This window comes from Echinops telfairi, unplaced genomic scaffold (assembly GCF_000313985.2).
Source record: "Echinops telfairi isolate 266 unplaced genomic scaffold, ASM31398v2 ScPeMD7_7400;HRSCAF=8409, whole genome shotgun sequence".
Lineage (NCBI taxonomy): Eukaryota > Metazoa > Chordata > Mammalia > Afrosoricida > Tenrecidae > Echinops > Echinops telfairi.
In genome coordinates this window covers 9,759,676-9,778,091 of record NW_022111300.1, presented here as the reverse complement: position 1 = coordinate 9,778,091, position 18,416 = coordinate 9,759,676, and the positions used below count along the sequence as shown (strand labels likewise).

At 45.4% G+C, this 18,416-nt stretch overlaps 1 protein-coding gene across 1 annotated transcript in view; it reads right to left on the bottom strand.

The window, feature by feature from the left end:
- Window positions 1-18,416, bottom strand: part of LAMA3 (laminin subunit alpha 3) — a 259,097-nt gene that overhangs the window by 32,035 nt on the left and 208,646 nt on the right. Inside the window, 10 exon segments of the mRNA XM_045296310.1 lie at window positions 2,961-3,094; window positions 3,439-3,558; window positions 7,463-7,607; window positions 8,531-8,664; window positions 9,479-9,641; window positions 9,766-9,917; window positions 11,717-11,887; window positions 14,147-14,289; window positions 14,965-15,144; window positions 15,232-15,348. Of these exon segments, the coding sequence (XP_045152245.1) occupies window positions 2,961-3,094; window positions 3,439-3,558; window positions 7,463-7,607; window positions 8,531-8,664; window positions 9,479-9,641; window positions 9,766-9,917; window positions 11,717-11,887; window positions 14,147-14,289; window positions 14,965-15,144; window positions 15,232-15,348 (1,459 nt within the window).

Here is an 18,416-nt window from a genome sequence, read left to right as displayed (position 1 = left end):
AGGGTGTGTGTGTGTGTGTGTGTGTGTGTGTGTGAATCCGTGGGGTCTGCAGCCAGGTCTCCTCCCTCTGACTTGAGGGCCGCAGGGCTTCCACCACTTTTCTGTCAGCTGTGTGCTTGTTCCTACCATGGGAATATGCCAGTCTGCTCCATAGGGTTGTGGCAAGTTGAAAGGAGTTACTATTTGCAACATGCTCAGACGGCACTTGGGACAAAGCTATCGGCACTTGTTAGGCGCCCTTGCGTTGATTCTGATGCATAGTAACCCCCTGTGACAGACTACACCTGCCCCCTTGGGGTTTCTGGACTGTTACCTTTATGGTTCTATTCCAGTAAAGAGTTACAGTCTTGGAAACTCACTGGGGCAGTTCGACCCTGTCTCACAGGCGCCATGAGTCCACATGGCCATGAGAATCTTTATGGACAGCGAGTGCCAAGGCTTTCTCTGGGAGGTTTCTGGGTGGGTTCTAAGTGTCAACCTTTCTCTTAGCAGCTACACACTTAACCATCTGCACCACCAGCTCTTCTTCAATGGGAGGTAGTGGGAGTCTAAGGAGCCCTGGTGGCACGTGGTTAAGTGCTCGGCTGGTGTCCATAAAGTCGGCGGTTCCAGCCCATCAGGCACTCTGATTCTGGAAAGACTGGCAGCCCTGGAAACCCATCAAGCAATTCTGTTATGTCCTCTAGAGTCACTATGAGTTGGCACCAACTCGACAGTGACGGGTGTGGGTCTTTTGTTCTCATATTACAGCTATTATGATCATGAGAGCCATTCTTCCCACCTGGCTGCCTTGGCATTTGCCCTTCAAGTTGACCTTGGAGTCTGTCTGCAGTTGAATGTCCATAAGGCATGAACACATATGAGCTGACTGAGGTCCAGACCAATAGATGGGTTTCTTAAAACACATGGTTACTAAGAAGAACCCGAAGCTGATTTCATTATGAATCCTCAAGGCAGCGCACTTTTCTAAATTGAAAGGTGTCTGCATTCATTTCAATTAAACTCATTATAAAACAGTTGAGCTGCGTGTCGTATGTATAAAAAATACATTTCATTGAAAGGAAAAGCAAGAAATGAGCGTTCAGCAGCATTGCAGAAAGAGCTTAATTATTTTATAAAGATGGCTTTTGCCTCAGGATAGAAGGCAAGATCATTTTAATTCCTGGAGCTTGGCTATTTATGCCTATTTTTAGACCCATTCTCTCTGGGATAGCAAGATGTATTAGACACAATCAATATCCCCTGGTGTTCTACTCCCTATTAGAGTAGACTGGTGGAAGGAAGAGGAAGGTGGCGGCGGAGCCGGGAAGAGAAGGGCAATTAACCTACAAGTGGAACACATACTTCGTGCGGGGTACTTCCAGGTCCCTAGGATTCCAGCCTCACAACAAATGCTTACAGATTCTCTTCTAATATCCACCTAGCACTTTCCATGGGCCAACTCCTGTACAGATGACTTCCCTTGCATACTCCAAGTCCTCACAAACACCCTAGGAGACAGAGCCTTGCCATCAGAGGGATTTCCAGAAAGAGGGGACAGGGTCCCAAAGGCCTACATGTTGCTTTTCATTCTAGTTGCCAGGGAGCGAAAGGACAGTGAAATCTTCCCACTGGCTTCTACCGGGTTGAATTGCTATTGAACATCGATGAGGTCACCCCACCTCTTTGCCTCTCCGTAGAATGAAGGCATTATGCACCATGATCTGTAAGGTCCCTTTCAACTCAAAGGAATCTATGGAGTGAAGCCAGTCTGCACCTGCCAAGCCCCGTTAAAGTGCTGAGCTTTCCTACCTGCATGTTTTTGACTCTGGGAACGATTTTGACAACTTGGAAACAACGACGAATGCTGTGGTTAGCTGCCCTGGCGTTATCCCTGACTCAGAGCCAAACCCCGCCCCGTCCCGCCCCCTCCCCACGGTGGGTTTGGATTAGACTGCGCTGATCCATGGGGTTTTCAGAAGAACATCACCAGACCTTTCTTCCTCCTCTGTCTGCGTCTGGAAACTCTGCCGCAGATGGGAGGGGGCGATGCCAGAAGCGCATTGCCCAGAACGGAACCTGCATCTCCCTGATGGAAGGAGTGGGTTCTATGCCACCAGGACTGCTGCCTCAGGGAGCAAAGATTAGTACCTTCTCATTCAGGTCAGTGAAAAGCCCCAAAGGAAAGGAATTCTCAAAGAAAGAATCGCCTTGTCCCGCCACTTTATAAACCACACTAGACTCCTTCAAACGGATGACAAAGTAGGAAATAAAGCGTAGCTTTCAAATCGCATCTAAAAGTAATCGCACTGAAACTTCTAGGGTGGCCCTGGGGGTGATAAGAGCAGACTCACTCTTCCAAGCTCTTTCCTTCCTGCAAATGGCCTGCTCTCGAAAGGCAGGCGCCACGGAGGACAAACACAAATGAACAGCCTGCCACAGTTACTCCTGGGTACATTCTTGAAATATCTTTTACTTCTCTTACTCCATCTAATTCAGCTCGACGGCCATTCAGATTAGCTTCAATAATCTCCATAGTCACGTAGCTATGAAACAGCTGGGCACGGCTCTCTGGCTTGGTGTCATGTAAGGAGCCGGGGAGACAAATGTGGAGGGCACCCAATTCCCAGAAGGCAGAGAGCCCAGCTTTCAGGGTCTGATGCTGCTGCCAGGACCCCCCAACACTGCCTCTTCTCTTGCAGGCTTCCCTTCCGAACCAGGGCCACAGCCCCAGTCCACTGGGCAGCTTTCTCAACACTCCTCCTATTCCTTGTGGTTCTTCTCACCCAAGGAGCACAGTGGGAGTGACACATTGTTCACCCCCTTCCAAGTGGCCACTCCCACTCTCTAGCGAGGATTTTACTCTCCTGGGTAACCCTGTTAATACTGAAAAGTTAGCTCTTTGTCCCTGGAACTTAAAACACACACACACAGAAACAAAACACAAGGTAGCCTAGATATAGCAGGAGCAATCACCTTACCTTTCCCTGAGTGCAATTGGAATTCCACCCAGGTAGTATGTGCTGAAGTCAAAGATTTCACCATCAATTTTAATGCTTTGAGAATTCATGTGGGCAATCACATATTTTTGGGCTCTTCGAAAGCTGATCCCAACCTGAAACACATCAAAGTGGAATCAGCAAGCAATGGGAACATGTGACTCCTATGGACAGTGCCGCAGACCCATGATGGTTTCATCCATCTCCCCCCAGGTTCATTGCTATATGTAGGAGGAACAACATTCTGAGCATGAGCCCCGTGGGATACAAATATGATACAGAACATTCCCATCATTTCGTACGTGCCAGATAGTTGTTAAGTTCCATGCCTAACTTTCCAAATTTTTAAAGGCGGTCTCCCTTGGTGAAGGACCAGTAAGCTTATTTGGCCCTTTAGAAAGGGTTCTACCGGCACTGGCCTCAGGTTAATGGGCTAAGGACATCGATCAAAGACATTTACCGTGTGGTCCTTCCCGTCGTTCACCAATTGTTGACTCCCTGTTTCTTTGGGGGGATCTGAGTCCGACTTGTATCGTAGCATAAGTTTGCCATCCTCTATGTTTAAAGATATGAAGTAGTCCTAGACCCAGGAAACAATGGAAACGATCAGAAGTTACTCTCACGTTACAAATGGCTCTGTTCAGCGGCCTCATTGGTTAAGAGGGATCATCACAATGTTGTCATTTATAATTCATGGGATGGTTATGATGGTTAAATATGTTGTCATTTTTAGCATCATGTTCAATATTTGGCACACAGGACCCAAAAATCCCACTGTCCCTGAATCAACTCTGACTCATTTCAACCCATGGGCTCTATATAGGGTTTCCAAGACTACAATATAGTATAATTTTCAGGGGAGCAGACAGCTTCACCTGCCTCCCGCAGAGCTGCTGGTAGGTGTGAATCGCTGACCTTGTGGTCATTATCCCAATGCTTAACCCATGACACCACCAGGAAAGAGACAAGAAAGGTCAGCCATTACCATGATCCTATTTCCTACATCTGTGATAAGCATGGGGGAAAGGAAACTAACAAAGGGGTCCCTCAGAGGACCTCGTCTTCACTCACTCACTCTGCAACCTCAGTCACGCCCGCGACTCCAATCCATGTGTGCTGGCCAACCCAGGAGTCCCTGGGTCGACACGCTCAGCTGCTAATGACAAGGTTGGATGTTGGAGTCCACCCAGGATGCCTAAGAAAAGGCTGACGATCTACTTCCAAAAAGCCAGCCACTGAAAGCCCGATGGGGCAGAGGCCTGCTCTGACACCCACAGGCGGCCACCGTGACTTGGGGGTCAGCTCCATGGCAACTGGTTGTACAGGTGAAGCCAAGTGGTTTTCTCCTCTCGGAAGCTCTGCTTGCATAGCCAACGGCCTTATTATTGTCACCCGCACGATGCAGGGTTCTGGCAAATTCAGAATAGCCCGCATGAGCCTTAGGACCTCCATGCTTCCCCCTTGGCACGAAATCATCCCTCCTCTCCCCTAATTGCCTCACAGAGGAAGCCACACATCTTGAAGGCATTCTTGAGCCTGCCATCTCTGCCATCCAATCAAACCTTGAGGATTCCAGCAGGTCCTCACCCTCTCTCCATTTCACCCCACCTAGGAATGCTGGGACAGTGGTTAGGTGTTAGGCTGGGATCTCAAGATCAGAAATTTGGATCCCCCAGCAGCTCCTTGGGAAAAGGCTGGAGCTTTCTACTCCGTTAAAGAGTTACAGTCCTGGAAACCAAAAGGGGCCGTTGTGTCCTGTCCTATCAGGTCGCTACGAGTCAGAATTGACTCTTTGGCAGTGAGTGGTTTTGGTGAGCTTCTGCTATAAGTACCTGGGTGGCTCCCACGTTTTGTGCCTGACTACTAACCTAAAGGTTGGTGGTAAGAATCCACTCAGCCACACTACCAAAAGTCTGGGGATCTGCTTCCATGAAAAATCATGAGAAAAAAACCACTGTACGGAGTTTTTGGAGTGACTTGCATCTCAGTCACATCTTCCATTGCCAAAGTGCAGAGCAATAATGCGCTATCCTTCCCATACCCATTCTGGTTCTCAGAAAGCCATTTTCCTCTCGGCAGCTACAGTGACCTTTGGAAAATGCCAACGGGAATCTACTACTTCCCTTGGATCTTAGGATGCTGTGAGACCCTGGCTTCTCCTTGGCTTCATTTCCCAGCACTCCCTGGGCCACTCCCTCCAGGTTTTCCTCATCCCACTCTCCCTCCTTGAATCCCCCTTTGGCTCTGTCCCCTTCTCGTGCCATGTCCTGTTGCCCTTCGGGTATCAGAGGGACCAAGGGTCCTTTACTCAAGAGCATCTCTGCTCTTATCCATACTTGTTCCACCCTTGACGCTTTCTCCATACCACTCATCCCGGTTGTGAGAATTAACCGATCAACTAGACTGGCTGTTGAGTGCCTGTCTTCCCCTGCTAGCACAATTGGGTCTCAAAGGCAAAAGCCACATCTGTCTTGGTCACGGTTGCATTGCATTGAGGTACAAGACCTATCCTTAAATGGATCGTTTGCTTTGTGAAGAGGTAAGCGGAGGGATTGCTGACACAGCACTTGAAGGCTTTTTGCTCTGACAGTTTCCTAATGATAAGAAGGCCTCTCTGCTATAGAGCACAGTGTGTTCCTGAACATACGGGTTGGGATCCTAAGCTCTACCCATAGAGATAATCCTGTTTGGAAATATGGTTTTCTCTGTAATGGGGATGAAATCATAACAGTGCAGAGTGTATCCTAAACCAAATCACTTGTGGACTATAAAGAGAGCAGACACAGAGGGATGGAGGCTGAGGAAGGTGGGCGTTTGGGGGCATAGACACCAAGACTACTGATTGGGAAGGAATTCACTTGATTTGGACTTGGAGGCTCCAGCTCTGTGAGAAAAGAACTTTCTGTTTTTGAAAGTCCCCTACTTTGGCGTTTTTGTTACAGCAGCTCCAAGAAACTAAGATGTTCCCTACGGAGGTTAGGGTCTCTGCTTCTAAAATGAAAACCAGTTCAGATCTGGTCTCCAGCCTTCCCCTTGGGCTAGCATTAACCTCACGTGCAAACAACAGAATAACACCACCTCTTGGCGCAGAATGAGTCATTCTAATTAACAGTAGCCCTGCATTTCATTTTCTCTCCTCTGCCTACTAATAGTACTAGGAAAACTTTCTTCTATTGTAAATCGTATTTCTGCTTCTTAGTGTATAAAACCTTCGGAAGGTAGTACAAAGATGGCCTTGTGGAAACTAACTGTCTTGCCAACTGTGTTGCCTTAAGGATCCTGAGAATCCCTCTCTGTGTTCTTCCAGCAGGTCCCAGGCTCCTCAGAACTGGGTCAGCCTTGAGATCCCGAAAGGTTCAGACCAGGGTTTCCCTAGGAGGTGGGGGTGCTGGAGTGCTGCACAAGCAGATGCCTACACTTTATCCTGGATTATGGGGTACAAAAGGTTTTAGTGGCCAAGGGGGAACTGAAAAACAAAACAAAACAAAAACGTTTCCCTCCTGAAAAGGGAGCAGTAGGTGAAATAAGCTTGGGAACGGATGATGCAGACCCATCCAGAACAGAGAGTTCCACCCAGTCTGGCTGAGGGGCCCTAGTAAGGTAGTGGGTTACACGTTGGGCTGCTAATTGCAAAGCCAGCAGTTTGAAACCACCAGCCTCTTCATATGAGAAAGATGAGGCTTTCTCTTGCTGTAAAGCGTCACCATCTCATAAACCCAAAGACACAGTTCTACTCTACCCTATCGGGTGACTGTGAGCCAAAATTGATGTGATGTCCGTTGAGTGAGTGAACCCAACATGTAGAAGAGTCTGGTCAAATCCAAAACTTCATCTAAATCTCAGGATCTCAGACCAATGACCTCACAGGGCTGATGGATATTCCTTCACAAAAACCTCTCTGAGAACAAGAGTTTTAGACTCCAGGCCCCTTGCAGCTGTAAAGAAACAGCAGCCAATACCACTTCAACTCTCCATCTACCAGCAGATGGTGCTGACCATCACTTTGAACTTGATGGAACAAGAGGACCAAGACTGGCTTTGAGGAACCTCAGTTGTTTGAAAGCAAAGAAGCTTGGGTGTCTTAGGAAGCCAAGAGTCGCCTTGATAAGTGAGTAATTCCATAGAGTCTGGCATGAGCTCAAGCAAGAGGGAAATCAAACAGGAAGTCACAGCCTCTAACGCTTGGAAGTACCAGAAGGAACAAGTAGATGGCCAGGCAAGCTGTAGTTTTCAAAGAGTAAAATGGACAATGTGAATAAAATGGGGAAAGAGGAGGTTTCTCCCATATTCCGATGGCATGTCCTCAAATTCTCATTTTCTTTATGACACGCATCCACAACAACCGGAGGGAAAGGAAGCTGGATCAAGGAAAATGATGCTGTAACCTTTGCACATTGTTTGCTTTAAATAACCCAGTGACCCCAACAATGTTAAAAAAAATGAGTGGACAGCTTCGGTGGCAACGGATACGTATGATATATTACCTGGTTTTCTGCAAAGAACAGCAGACCCCTATCCACGGTCGTCTGAATGGTCTGAAAAAAGCTTGGGTTGGGAGCATTTGCCTGAGTTGGAATTCGAGCATAACCCGTGCCTTCGAAAAAATGTTTGTCTGACTCATCCTTTCTCCTGTCAATATCAATCATCACACGTTAGGGCATGGTAGCAAAGCCCCCTCCCTTTACCCCCCCCCACCCCCCCACAACAAGTATGCTTATGAATTCAAGGTGCTGAACCCTGAGAAACTCAAAGCTGGAGGCAATTTGTCACAATTTTGTTCATGAAGATGAAACCTCTTTAAAGTGTTAAGACATCCAGCTCTATATCCTGGGTATGATCTTATGCTGTATAATAATCAAACACTAGTGAAAAGATGATATTTGAGTCCTCTTTGGAGCTATCTGCTGAGGACGATGCAGTCTAGCAGCTGAAGATCTTAAAATATAAGAAACGATGAACTTGAAATAAACTTGTGTTCTGAATGCTGAACGCTCATTCTCCCGGCTGCCCAGTTGATTCTGACTCACAGCGACCCTATAGGGCAGAGTAGAACTGGCCCTGTTGGTTTCTGAGACTCCCCCACATCTTCATATTAGAATGGTCTAAGGCCTCTTAACTGTAGGGTAAGAAGCTCACGGCAGAGCGTTCCAAAAGGACCACAGGGCAGAGTCCCCAGCGAGTCATAGGGTGCCTGTCTCTGCAGAGGATGAGCTTTTAAAATTTTACAGTAAACGTATAATCCTAGGCCTAATTCAGATACTATCAAACATTGCTTATTTGGTGTTCGGAGACATTGAACATGTAAGAAGTGTCCTTTAAAAAAATGAAAGCACTCTATTAATCAATGTCATATTTTATACAAATTAGTGAAAGGTTGCTATTGCTAAGTTTAGGAGAGGCCATCCAGTGCTGCCTGCAAGCCCTACTCGAAGACCTCCTGACCCAAAGCAACCGGCAACACCAACAGCACCTCACTTACCTGTCCATTTGCCATACGCGAAAGTACCGCAAGTTACCCAAATCACAGACTCTAGTTCCTAGGCTCTATTTACCTTCTACAAGGCTCCACTTGGGTTGTGTTAAGATTGAAAGATTTTTTGAAGTTGTACAAGCTCATCACATTTTCATTGAGGTCATCTAATTCAATACAACCTTTGTAAGGCGGGAACTGTAATCTTTTGGGAAGCTAGAAACAATAACAGCAATATTAATAAAACACCAAAGGACAATGATCAAGTTGACAAAGAAATAGTATAGGTTTATTCCTTGTAGAAGTCAATATAGTATAAATTACTCACTGCGCCCGAGTCGATTCCAACTAAGGACTAAGAAATTTGGACCCTGACCAATTTTGAGAGTGGCGATACCAGGAGGGGAAGGGGAAGGTGGGGCAAAAAGAGGGAACTGAGGACAATGATCTCCATATAACCCCCTCCCAGGGGGACGGACAACAGAAAAGTGGGTGAAGGGAGACAGTGGACGATGTAAGACATGAAAAATAATAATAATTTATAAATTATCAAGGGTTATGAGTGGGGGAGTGACGGGGAGGGAGGGGAAAATGAGAAACTGATAGCAAGGGCTCAAGTAGAAAGAAAATGTTTTGAGAATGATGACGGCAACAAATGTATAAATGTGCTTGACACGATGGATGGATGGATTGTGATAAGAGTTGTACGAACCCCGATAAAATGAGTTTAAAAAAAAAGGAACCCTGGAGTCAGATTCCCTAGTTTGATAACCTTGGGAGCATTAGTAAATCACTGTCTCAGTGATAAAATGGGAATGATAATAATGTTTATGTTAATGAATATTCCCAAGCCTAGAATAGACAGGGCGCATAGGAAGCACTTATTAAGGATGAGTTCTTATTATCATTGATCATACTTTTAAGGACATACAACCAGATCCATTTCATATGTACTACATTATTAAACTAGTGATGTTAGTTCATTATACAATTAACATGTAAATAACAGTAAAATCACATTCACACTTACTATGAAATCCTGTGGGTAACCTCCGACATAAAACACAGCATTTTCAGGATCCAAGTTTAGAAGTGTGTGGCGACTTCCACTATTCATGTCATAGGACTGGGTTGGTAATGGCTTATTGTCTGTGGCTCTTTTGGTAAAATTGAGGCTTGCAAACTGATAGATTCTGTTTAGAATGAAGTTATATAAAACACAGAGGGAGAGTTAAAGAAATCATAGCCGCAATAATAAAACTATCAAGTTCAGCAAAGCATACAAATGCAGAGCCTGGGTCAGGTGAAGACTTGTACCTCTGAAATTTCACCCGGTCCATAACTGCCTCAAAAGATTCGCTCTTCGTCAAGTTCTGGTCCACTTGGAGCTCTGCCTCCAGCGCCCCCAAGTTGTACACACACGTGAGCCGGCCGTTGATGAGTGCCATGCCAATGTAGTCCCTGGAGGTCTGGGTACAGGAGAGCCACCTCAGAGAGTGCCACACCCCGGGATCTCTGGGCATCCCATCCCAAGAGAATGCATTCAAATAACTAACAGACCTCAGGGCAGACAAAAGAAGTGCAGGGGGCCTTTTACAGAGATACAGAATGCTGAATGAATAATCTCTGAACCATCTTTATAAGGAGCCCTGGTAGTGACGTGCTTGGCTCATAAACAAAGGGTTGGCAGTTCAAACTCACTAGTCACTCCGGTGGGGGGGTGGGGAGATACAGGAATCGGCTCCTTTGACATTGACAGCATTGGAAACCCCATGGGGTCGTTCTACTCCATCCTCCAGGCTCACTATGAGTCAAAATCAATTAGTGGGAAGTCTTTGCTCATGTCATAGTGAAGTTATTTATTATTTCCCTTTTCTCACTCTATAAACATCTGCCAAGCAACTCCTACCCAATCCAGATATGGAATTTAGCCCTCGCTCCATTAGTCTTTTAATAGGGAGAGAAGACTTTACTAATACTGTGAATACTATAGTACAATAGCATATCTCTACTGAATGCTACTCTCACTACCATCGAGTTGATTCTGATCCATAGCCACCCTATAGGTTCGAACTGCCCCTGTAGGTTTCCGATACGATAAGTCCTTATGGGAGTAGAAAGCCTCATCTTTCTCCCACAGAGCTGCTGGTGGTTTGGAACTGCTGTCTTGGGGCTAGCAGCCACTAAGGCTCTGAACACTAACTACACCAACACTATACTATACTACCACCCAGGTACTGCGCACTGCTCTCTTAGCACGTTGTGCTTGCGTGTTATAACCTTTAGCCCCCTGTATGATCATAAGCACCTACGCAAGTACCTTTATTCCCTTTTAAAATAGAAGAACCTTAAGGTAAATTAATTAAAAAGACCGGATGTGACCCATAGTAGGTAGGTGATACATATGTGTTGAAGGACTAAAGTTAGTGTATTTTGTCATGAAACGAGACAGAAAGTCATGTCATATGAAAAGTATAAAGAAAGGACCAGTGCTTACAGTACAAAGAGCTGACTCACAATCATGCAGATTTATAAATCTTTACAGATAGCAGTCCCTAGCAACAGTCAACAACTTCTTAATCAGGAAGAATTTTGAGAACCGTTTCCCAGACATTTCTGCTTCTAACAAATGTATCCTAACTTGGTCAGTGATCACTTCTTCTGAAACGTCACTCAAAAGGTATTTGAGAAGCTAAAAGAACCTGCCAAAAGGTCCATAATGGGAGTGGCATCATGGGTCTAAAGAGATGGGACAATGACATTTTGTCTTGAGAAGGCAGGAGAGGTTTCATTTCCCTCTACTTCTCTCCCATAGAGATGCGCCTCCCTCATCCCAGGCTCGGAGGGTGGCCTGCAGTGGGATGCTCAGAGGAAGAAGATGCCACGCCCCTGTGGGGGCATGTCAACGTTGTGAGATCTGACTGAGGGCCTAGTTTCATGGAGACAGGGTACTGCTCATTAATCCCCAGGGGGGTCTGTGCACAGCCTACCCTCGTGCAAGCCTGTATGCTGGCCCACAGGAATCACTGGCTTAGGCCTCTGGCACTACCAGCAGGTGACATCTGTACTGACAGACAGATGTGGGAACCATGAGGTGGAGGGGGAGGATGTGGGGTGCTGTTATGACTTGGTGGGATTTCCAGCTGCTGAGCCAGTGGCAGGGGCTCAGCTGTGCAGTGAATGAGAGCGAGCGGGAGAAAGAAAACGCCCATGCCTCAAAGCACATGTTCTGTTTGACCTACAGGAGACACGCCAGCGAAATACTTACATCTTTATTCCCAAGGTACATCACGAACATATTCTCATTCCTTACATTTCCCCGTGATTCAGGTCTTTGGAGAAAGAAAGAGAGAGACGTGTATCCTTTCAAATCTTCAAGGTCACTTGGCAGTCGGACTTCAACGCCGGATTTCCCATTGAACCTCATGGGAACAGCAACCTAGAGATTCAGACGTAGGGTGTTAAATATGCCAGCGAGGAAGCTGAGTGGATTCAGAGAGGTCCTCTGCCACTCGGCGCTCTGGGTCTTAACCGTGGCCGTCTTCCCCAGGTGGCTGTGATAAGAGGAGAGCGAGTGCAGGGGGTGGCCAATAAAGAACTCAGGTTCTTCCTGTTTGTCAGACAGGAATCTTTAGAGATCCGCTAAATTCTCCGTGTTTATGATGATACAGTGAACCCTCGCCACTTCGCGCTTCGACTTCCGCGGCTTCACTCTTATCGCGGTTTTTGCGTAACAGTGCATGCTCTGTCATTACTGCCACTGATTGGCTCATACTGTACACGCTTGATGCCATAAATAATACAATGAATAATAAATGATAATTGTAACGTCCAAAATGTTTTACTGTATTTTCCCTTTTTCGTTTAATAAATTGGGTAATACGAGTGTAATGGTGACTAAAGGGTGTTTTTTCATGTCCTCTATGCTCTAACTACGAAAATATTTGATTTACAAATAAGGAATCCTACTTCGCGGAATTTCATTTATCACGGTAGGGTCTAGAACCGATTAACCGCGATAAACGAGGGTTCACTGTACTGCAATCCTAGAAGGTCTTTATGCAGGTGTGATAATACTTCTGGAAGTGCTCAGCAGGCTGCCTGGCCTCTAGCAGCCTTCGAAAAAGAAACATACAAACAGGCAAACCCACTGCTGACAAGTGAGTTCAGACTCACAGCAACCGTACAGGAGAGCTTCGAGCTGCCCTAGGCTAACCGGGGCTCAAAACCTTCATGGAGACAGACTGTCTCATCTCTTTCCCATGGAGAGGCTGGTGGGTTTGAACCTCTGAGTTTTCAACTCTCAGTCCGAGGCTTAGCCCATTGTGCCAACAGGAGAGACATGAAGACATCCAGAATATTTTTCTACAACAAACTTCTTAAAGAATTGTTTTCAAAAACAAGTAACATGTTTACATTGCATGGACTGTAAACATTTCATCCTTAAGATGGAAGGAACCCAGAGTCTCTAAAATAGTACTTCGAAAACTCTTTGGTCAAAGACCATCTCCCCTCATCCCGCCTGCCCCCCAATCCATCATAGACCAATACTTTCATAAACTACACTACAAACAAAAGTACTAGAAAAATCAAAACCAAAGGGTTGATAAAGTACAAATCATTAATGACATGCTTGGATGTCAATTCTAATGATGGCAAAGTCCCAAATATTTAAATGTGCATATTTTTCTTGTCTGGGGATCAGTTTGGAGCAATTCTAAATCACAGATAATAAATGTTCTTGAACAATTTTAGGAAAACACTTGTGGAGTGATACTTAGGTCAACTGAACATTTTATCTCACAAGCATTGAATACTTACCCAGGGTTCTGTATAGGTGTGACTTTAGGACAGGGGATTCAGGGGTGGGTGCAGGACACTGGTGATGGAGCGCCCCCTTGGCCGTGATCCCAGGTGCCCCTCATTCTCCTCATCTTGCCCTCTGCCCTCTGGGAGACCCAACCACACTTTGAAGCTTTTCTTGGCATGTCCTTCTGCTTTTTGTGACCCGGAAGACTCCTATTTGCTCATTTTACATTTTTAAATTATGAAAATATTTTATCTTTGGCCATGTTATCAGGAGGGACCAGTGCCTAGAAGAAGACGTCATGACTGGTCAAGCAGCGGGTCAACCAACAGGAGGAAGACCTTCAGCAACTGGGACTGACACCGTGGCCGCCACAGTGGGCTCACACATGACCATTGTGAGCGTGCCGCAGGACCGGGGGCGGTTCCTTCTGTTGGCACCCTGAGCTGCTGTGAGTCGGACCAACTCCATGACAAATGAGGACAACAATGTGGGTGTGAAGCAGGGAGAGTCTTCGGAACTCTGCCTTACGCTCTTTGCTTTCATGTACAATGATGTACAAATGCGCTTTACACAATTGATGTGTGTATGGATTTCAATAACAGTTGTATGAGCCCCTAATAAAATGTTTAGAAAAAAATCCTCCTTCTTACTTGTAAAAACTCAGTGGGGAGGAGGCTGTCCCAGGTCCCTGACCTAGCAGGTAATTGAGAGGATTCAGGCGATGTGCCCCTGTGAAGGACAGCAGGGGTATATCCACTTCCATATGTCAAGCAACCCAAGAGTTAGGACAACTGATGCTTGAGTCAACAAAGACTTTCCTTTCTCAAGAAGTGTAGCGACTTCTCCAGGAAGTCGGCTGGATGTTAGACGCATGAGGGGCACACCCACCTTATTCGCAGCGTCCCTGGCCTGCTGGATGAGTTCTCGTATGCGGTCCATATTGTCCGAGATGTTCCCCAGGGGCAGCAGCTGTTCGTTGATGCTTTCGATCTTGCTCAGAAGATCAGGGAGTCTGTTAGTTAATTTCGTTACTGTGGGTGAGATTAGAAAACAGAAATGTTTACCTGTGGGTTGAGAAAAGATGAACTACAAATAGGTGTTGTTGATAAGCCCCAAAGGCTGGGCAGAGTAGATCAGAAAATCCTTTGTAATTGTATCATGGATTTTATTCTTCAGTCTATTAAATTCTCTTTCCTAACCACTCTCCGAGGAAAAGGAAAACTTTATTTCTGATAATATCAATCATCATTCAACACCTCATGATTCTGGGACCTATACCTCCAGTCGGGTCTTGCAAACTGTTAACATGATCAGCTGCTGGCTAAGAGGCTGGAGATTCAAGTTCACCCAGAAGCACCTTGGAAGAAAGGCCTGGCGATCTACTTCTAACAATCCAGCCATTGAAAACCCTATGGAGCCCCGTTAGACTTTGACTCACATAGGTCACCAGGACTCAGAAATAGCTCAATGGCAACTGGTTTATAAGGGAAGAAAGTCAACAGCATCTTCTGTCCATTAAAAAAACACAAAAACAAAAAACTCATCTAATTTAACTAAAAGAATACCACTCCTCTTTGTATTTACTACATGAAACAAGTTACTAGCCTCTTAATTTCTGTGATCAGGCTTCACCAGGAAAGAATTAGAATGGCCCAGACCCCATCCCAATGGAGGAAATAAATGGCAAACACATGCTGGCCTGCTACCTGAGTTGTCCGCATCTGTCAGCGCTTTGTTGAAGTCTTCATGCTGCCTGCTTCCATAGGTATCCTTAATTCTGTCCACATCCGTCTGAATGGGGCTGAGCCCATCCAGAACCTCACTTGTGATGTCATTGGCATTCCGGACCAGGCTCTTGGCTTTATCGATCACATCATCGATACCATCTATTGCACACACAAAAAAGGGAAGTGTCCACATCTAAGCTGTTCAACAACAGAGGCTTGGTACCAAGGGGCCGGGGAGATACTGACCCCTCCGTATCCCACGGAGATCATCACGGAAAGTCGTGAGGTTGACCTCGATCTGCTCTTTCTGAGCCTTCACCATCTGCAGCGTCTCCTGTAGGCTGTTGAGAGCCGGACTGATTTCTAAAATAAAATACACGAGCATGACGGTGTATTAGCCTGGGCATTCTGATCCTCCATTGCCATCTGTTGGTCCTGAAGTGACTGGAGTCTATGCAGCACAGAGAAGACTTGCATCTCAGTGAGCATTCCAGAGATGCCCACTGTATGTGCCCAGACCACATCTCCAGGGAGCATGCAGCAGAGTCGATTCTAACTCATAGCCAACCAATGAGGCAGAGTCGAAGCACCTGTAGGGGTTTCTAAGCTGGTCTTTTCTCCCTCGAAGTGGCTAGTGGGTTCAAGCGATGGACATTTGGGTGAGCAGCTGGGCACTTAGCCATTTTACCACTAGTGTTACGGTCTGGCCCTAAATCCACCCAAAACCACCAGTGTTAAGTCAATTCCCACGTAAAGCATCTCTGTAGGTCAGAGTCAAAGTGCTCTGTAAAAGCCTCCCAGACTAAATCTTTACAGGAGCCGGAAGCCTCATCTCTTGAGAGTGAAGAGGCCATTTGGTGGGTTTGAATGATCATCCTTGAGGTTGACATCCCAATGATTAACCCTTGGAGCCACCAGGGTCCTTCGTCTTGCACTAGTAGGGCTTAATATGAATGCATATTTGGTGAATGAATGCACGCATGAATTAATAAGTGAACAAATAAATAAATAATGTAGAAAAGATGTCTCTTCAATGAGAGTACAAGAGCAAGCCCCATCCAAGTAAACACATATTGTTTGTTTCTGCTTGTATTCCAAGCTGACAAATATAAAGGCGTTCCACGGAAGAAAAGAAGCGAGCAGGCATTCCTAGTTGATAATATTGCCACCTTCTGGTCATGAGAAATAGCTTCTAATGCTTTCAGTCCACCATGAAGGCTTCTGATTTAAATGACGGCTTAAATTCTGGTTTAACGAACAACATAGTTCGTTAGCATCCTGATGGTGCAAATGGTTAGCCATGGAAGAAAGGTCTGGCGATCTGTTTCCAAAATTCTACGGGGTACAGATTTACTCTGACATAAGTGAGGTCGCCCGCCGTGAGTCAGCGCTGACACAACAGCAGCACCTGGCATACGGAGCCTCCTCGCCCACTGACATCGAGCCAATGCTGAGCCACAGGCACCCGCTGGGGGTTTCGGAGACTCACTGTTTACAGAGGCAGACGGCCGGGTCTAGTCCACGTTAAAATGCAGATCCTCAGCTCTACACTCAGATCCCATAGAGAGAGCAGGTGTCAAACCAGAAAAACTTCATGATTGAATTCTGTCTTTTTGTCATCTATTTTTCGTCTCATTAATTTCTCAAAAAAATTTTTAAACATTTTATTAGGGGCCCATACAACTGTTATCACAATCCATACACACATCAATTGTGTAAAGCGCATTTGTACATCATTCTCAAAACATTTTCTCTCCACTTAAACCCCCGACATTAGGTCCTCATTTTTCCCCTCCCTCCCCGCTCCCCCCTCCCGCATGAGCCCTTGATAGTTTATAAATGGGTATTTTGTCATATCTTGCCCTTTCTGACGTCTCCCTTCACCCACTTTTCGGTTGTCTGTCCCCCAGGGAGGAGGTCACATATAGTTCCTTGTAATCGGTTCCCTAATTTCTCAAATTTTAAAACAGGAAATTTACTGATAGCAAGCATCTAATCACCATAAAAGGAATAAAACAGAGTGTCAGTTGGCTTGAGAGTCTGCTTGGCCCTGGGTGACTAAGGGAGACCAGAAGTAGCCAGAGACAGCATTTTTACAGGGATTTGTCAGACAAGGAGATGGGCTCAGTGCTTTTTGAGATAGTTGTGTGTGTGTGTGTGTGTGTGTGTGTGTGTGTGTGTCCTTGGTGGCATTATAGGCTACACACAGAGCTAATAACCACAATGACTGAGGTTCAAATCTACCAGTGTGCCTCAGGAGAAAAATGAGGCTGTCCACACCAGTCAAGATTTAACCCCAAAGGGGCAGTGTGTCTTATAAGGTTGCTATAAGTCAGAATCAACTTGAGAACAGTGAGTTTCCTTCTGATGTGTGTGGATGGGTTAAGTAAAAAAGATTTGTTACAAATTCATAGAACCCTTTATTTAATAAAATGCAAAGCTATTGGTTCCTGGCATAGCCTCCGCCTAGGACTGTCAAGCTGGGAGGGTGGGGTCCCATCTCTCTAGCCCTGCCCTGATGAATTCTATGACCTTTGATTTCTATCAGGTCCAAATGGCAGTGTCGGCAACCTCAGGTGACTCAAATCGTGTTCCTTTTCCATGTTCTCAGAGTTTAGGGAACACAAATAAGCAAGATCAGGGCTGTAGGGTGAATGAGATAAAGTTTTCCAATGACATTCGTGTTGGGTAGCTTTTGCTACTCTAAGAATGAACAGTGCATTGTGGTGATGGGGGAAAAGTCTCTGGTACAAATTTCTTGGCCTTTTTTCCCTACCAATCTAGTTTTCCATGTTCTTAAAACTTTCTTCCTACTAAGCCCCTGTGATTTTCCTGGGTCCTTTGAGAAAATCTATCAAGATTATCCACTTTGGAGAGACCCCCAAAAACAGTCACTTGAATTCTTTGCCTTGAATTTAAATGCCCAGCAGATCCCTGTGGAAGGGGGTCTGTTTTGACTGGGCCTGTTTTTGAAGCCATCCCAACAAGACTATAAAGTAAATGAGAACTTGTTTGTGATCTTTCACTGATCACAGAGATACATTTAAACACATTTAGTTCATAATAAACTTGTGCATGCATAAGCTGTAGTCTTGGTAGTAATGCTTTAGACTTAGCCATCGTACATGCTAAACAAAATAAATAAAAGTTTTCCAAAGATAAAATTAATGCTCCTGGTGATGATTGAAATTACTAAAATTAATGGTGATGATGGTACAACTCTTTTGATATGGCAAACTACTGAAGTGTATGGTATATGAATTATAAGACCATAAAACTATTTTAAAAATTACAGCTTAAGCAATTCTTTTTCTTTTTCTTTTTTTTTCTTTTTCTTTTTTTTAACATTTTATTAGGGGCTCATACAACTGTTATCCCAATCCATACACACATCAATTGTGTAAAGCGCATTTGTACATCGTTTCTCAAAA